The 3,856-nt window shown below is 45.3% G+C and overlaps 1 protein-coding gene across 1 annotated transcript; it reads left to right on the forward strand.

Moving 5' to 3' along the window:
* Positions 1–1,797: 1,797 nt before the first annotated feature.
* On the forward strand, positions 1,798–2,866 carry LOC112819069 (melanoma-associated antigen B10-like). The gene is made up of 2 exons (XM_025866100.2): positions 1,798–1,918; positions 2,018–2,866. The coding sequence occupies exons 1-2, from the start codon at positions 1,844–1,846 to the stop codon at positions 2,864–2,866; spliced, it is 924 nt and encodes a 307-aa protein (XP_025721885.2). The 5' UTR covers positions 1,798–1,843.
* The last annotated feature ends 990 nt before the right edge of the window (positions 2,867–3,856 follow it).

Genomic DNA, 3,856 nt, shown 5'->3' on the forward strand with positions numbered 1-3,856 from the left:
CTCACACCATGCCCTGGGAACGTGCATGCCCTGGTGCGGGCACACACACCAGAAGAAAGGGGGGCTGCCAGAATCCTGGTAGGCCCCGGACAAGGATTACCTGATGTAGTGCCCTTTGAATTCCCCTTTTGTGGACAGAGAGTAGATGGTATCAGACCAAGAGTTGGCATCGGCCCTTCCAGCAGTTAAGATGAGGACCCTAAGGTCTGAGGGAACCATCCGCAAGCTGAGAAAGGCTGATCAAAACCCGGGCCCCTGCTGTGAGGCCTGGGAGACCCCTGATGGGAGTTGCTGGATATAATACACCCAGAATTCTGCCTCTGGTATCTCAGGGAAGTGAAAGAATTGGTACTTAGGGGACAGTGTAAGTTACAGGGAGAAGACCCAGACTCTGTCAGGAGGTAAGATAAGGACCTTTGTGAGTTATGAGGATACCTAGTATCCAGTGAGAGTGGGCTGCACAGAATCGGGGCCTGCCATCAGCAACAGTGGGCCTGGGGTAAGGAACACCTGATATAGTAACTTCTAAATTCTTCCTTTGTAGATTCTAAAAGGAGATGGCACTGGGCCAAGGTTTCTGGCCTCAGGTCAATGGGTAGAAAAGTCCGAGGTCCTAACATAAGTAAAGGTGAGGACCCTGTGAGTGAGGTCCGAGTAACCTCCCACCCCCAAAAGATGGGTTTTCGCAGAGTCCTGACACTGCTCTCAGCCCAGGGAGGGCCAAGGTGAAAGTGGTTGGATGCAAAACATCCTGAATTCCAAAATCTGGCATTTCAAAAAAGTGAATGGCTTCATGTGAGAGGAGCTGCTTTAGATTATCAGAAGAACTACTTCTAGGTCCTGCCAGGAGGTCATGTAAAAACCATGAGTGAAGTTTGAGGGGACCCCTTACCACAAAAGGTAAGGGGTCCCACAGATTTCTGACAGGTCCTGGGCAGAAATTGCCAGATGAAGCATCCATTGAATTCTCCTTGTGAGAACTTAGAGAGGTGAGGGCATTGGACTGGAGCACCAGCCTCAGACCAGCAGAAGGAGGAGTTACAGGTTCTAACAAGAGTAATGAGAAAGACCTTGACTAAGTTCTGAGAAAACCATTGACTTATATCAAAGCAGGCCTGCACAGAGTACTAACCATGCTGTAAGCCCTCAGGGTATCAGACATATATATCAGTTAAGGGCTCCCTAATGACCTCCTCAGTAATTTTTTAAAATATAAGGGCCTTGTCTTAAAAAGATAAGTCTCAAACCAGGAGAGGGAAGAGTACCAAGCCCTACCAGAAGACAAGGTGAGGACCCTGAGTGAGGAGTAAGGACCTAATTACCCCAGTATGGGGAGAGTCCTTCTGAGCTCTTCCCTTATTGTCATTCTTGGGAAGATATGGTCAGTTGAAGTCTCCCTCAATTTCTCCTCTGGAATCAAAGGGAGATGAAATATTGAAATGAGGTCAGTATGAAAACAGTAAAGGGATCACAGAAGCTACCAGAAGCCAAGATGATAGCCCTGAAAGTGAAGTGAGAGAAACACACTCACCCCAGAGGGGCCACCATAAAGCCTGGATATTCTAGGCCTTGCTGTCACCCCAGAAAGCCCCAGGCAGATCTGGCAGGTAGCAGTTTAAGGTGAACTCTAGTTACTTTCACAAGGTTCTCAGGAAACAGGCTGAGAAGAGAACATGAACATTGTGGATTCCTTGAGCAGTGCACACAAGAAAACCTACAGAGATAGCCATCAATAAAGCCAAGGAGGTATCCCCTTATGAACGGGAACACACCATCTTATCCTCTTTCCTCCAGGTCACTGGTTCACCTGTCCACATCTCTGCTGCACCTGAACAGAGTTATCATGCCTCGGGGTCAGAAGAGTAAGCTCCGGGCCCGTGAGAAACGTCGCCAGGCCCGAGAAAGGTCACAGGATCTGGTAAGTGTTCAAACCACTGCTCAATTGCACTCCTCTTTCTCCCCTCATTTTGAGGACATTCCCTTAGAGCTCACCTACTGAATCATTTGCAATCCCCAGGGTCCTCAGACAGCCACATTCACCACCAGTACGGCAGCCATGTCATACATGAGATCAAATGAAGGCACCAACGAAGTACAGGAAATGCCAAGATCCTCCCAGAACCCAACAGCCACTGAGCCCTTCAGTAGAAGCCCTCTAGGGGAGAAGGTATTTATATTGGTGTACTACTTGCTGTACAAATATCAAACAAAAGAGCCCATTACCAAGGCAGGTATGCTGAGAAATGTAATTCAGATCTACAGGAATTACTTCCACGTGATCTTCAGGAAAGCCTCTGAGCACTTGGAGCTGGTCTTTGGCCTCGACATAAAGGAAGTGGATCCCAATAGGCACATCTATGTGCTAGTCAACAAACTGGAACCAAGCTATGACGGGAAGCTGAGTAGGGATAGTAATGTGCCTGAGACTGGTCTGCTGATGACTGTTCTGGGAGTGATCTTCACAAAGGGCAACTGTGCCACTGAGGAGCAAGTCTGGGAAGTGCTGAATATGATGGGGTTATACCCTGGAAGGAAGCACTTCATTTATGGAGAGCCCAGGAAGCTCATCACCAGAGATTTGGTGAAAGAAAATTACCTGGAGTACAGGCAGGTGGTCAACAGTGATCCTCCACGCTATGAGTTCCTGTGGGGTCCCAGAGCCCTTGCTGAGACCAGCAAGATGAGAGTTCTTGAGTTTCTGGCCAAGATACATGATACCGTCCCCACTGCCTTCCCATTCTATTATGAAGAGGCTTTGAGGGATGAGGAAGAGCGAGCCCAAGCCAGAGCTACAGCCAGGGCTCTTATTGCTGCCAAGGCCAGTGCACGCTCCAGGGCCATGGCTAGCAGCTCCTCCCACCCCTAGTAAAGTCTGAGGCAGATTCTTCATTTTGTTGTTAAAAAAAAAATCCATATTCTCATTAGTGGAAGGTCAGTGTGGGGTAGAGACAACAGAGTGTATAACATGTTTATGTTCCTATTCTATGTGTTAACCTAGATAAATTTTTCATTTTCAAAATTTGAAATTTTTCAAAAGGAAAAACCCTTTTGATAGAAGGTTTATTAGTTTAAAAAGTCCATGATCTCACTAGTGGAAGGTCAGGGTGGGGTAGAGACAACAATGTATAACACGTTTATGTTCTTCCATATGTTAATTTTTAATTGTTTTTCCTTTTGATAGGTTTATTAGCTTCAAAAATCCAAGTTTATGAATGACATTTTCAAATTTGTACTGTCTATGAGATTTAAGAGTAAGAGATGGCTATTTTGTAATCCAAATTGGGAAATTCCTAATCTTATTTACTGATTTAGAACATGATAACATGTCAGTGGATTAGGTATTTCCTTGGAAATGTGAGAGTTCAGCAGTAAAATACTTGGAGTCAAGAAATAGAGAAAAAAGTAAAAGATGGCTAAATATTGCATTTTTTTCACTTTTAGTTTAAAACTAAATGATATTGCCTGTATACATATACATATATATTATTTAAGAATGTAGAATTAATTATAGCATAATAAATTAGACCTCTTGCACACTGTCTCATTTATTTCGCAGACATTCCTTCAGCATCTGCTCTTTGGGAGGCTTCCTGCTAGTACTGGTAGTGTCAGGATAAACAAGACCCACCCACTGTGCCCATAGAATTTTAGAGTGTAGAAACAGCTGTCAAGTAGGAAAGAGGATGGGATACACCCTAAGACCTAAGAACAAGTCAAAAGAAGGAGAGGACTTGGGAGGATCCAGATGTGAGAAGTCAAGTATAAGTGCCCTGAGGCCAGTGAGTCTGAGGCCTTGGGAAACTGCAAGTCGTTTGGTGTGAGTCAGTTTTACCTGAAGCTGGGTGGTGGATCAGAT

Source organism: Callorhinus ursinus, unplaced genomic scaffold (assembly GCF_003265705.2).
Source record: "Callorhinus ursinus isolate GAN/ISIS: 27379988/994484 unplaced genomic scaffold, GSC_fseal_2.0 scaffold1675, whole genome shotgun sequence".
Lineage (NCBI taxonomy): Eukaryota > Metazoa > Chordata > Mammalia > Carnivora > Otariidae > Callorhinus > Callorhinus ursinus.

What these genes read in the sequence shown, in the direction of transcription:
- LOC112819069 (XM_025866100.2), top strand. Translation starts at nt 1,844, where the DNA reads ATGCCTCGGGGTCAGAAGAGTAAGCTCCGGGCCCGTGAGAAACGTCGC. An exon ending in GAGAAAGGTCACAGGATCTG is followed by an intron (nt 1,919 to 2,017) that starts GTAAGTGTTCAA and finishes TGCAATCCCCAG; the next exon opens with GGTCCTCAGACAGCCACATT.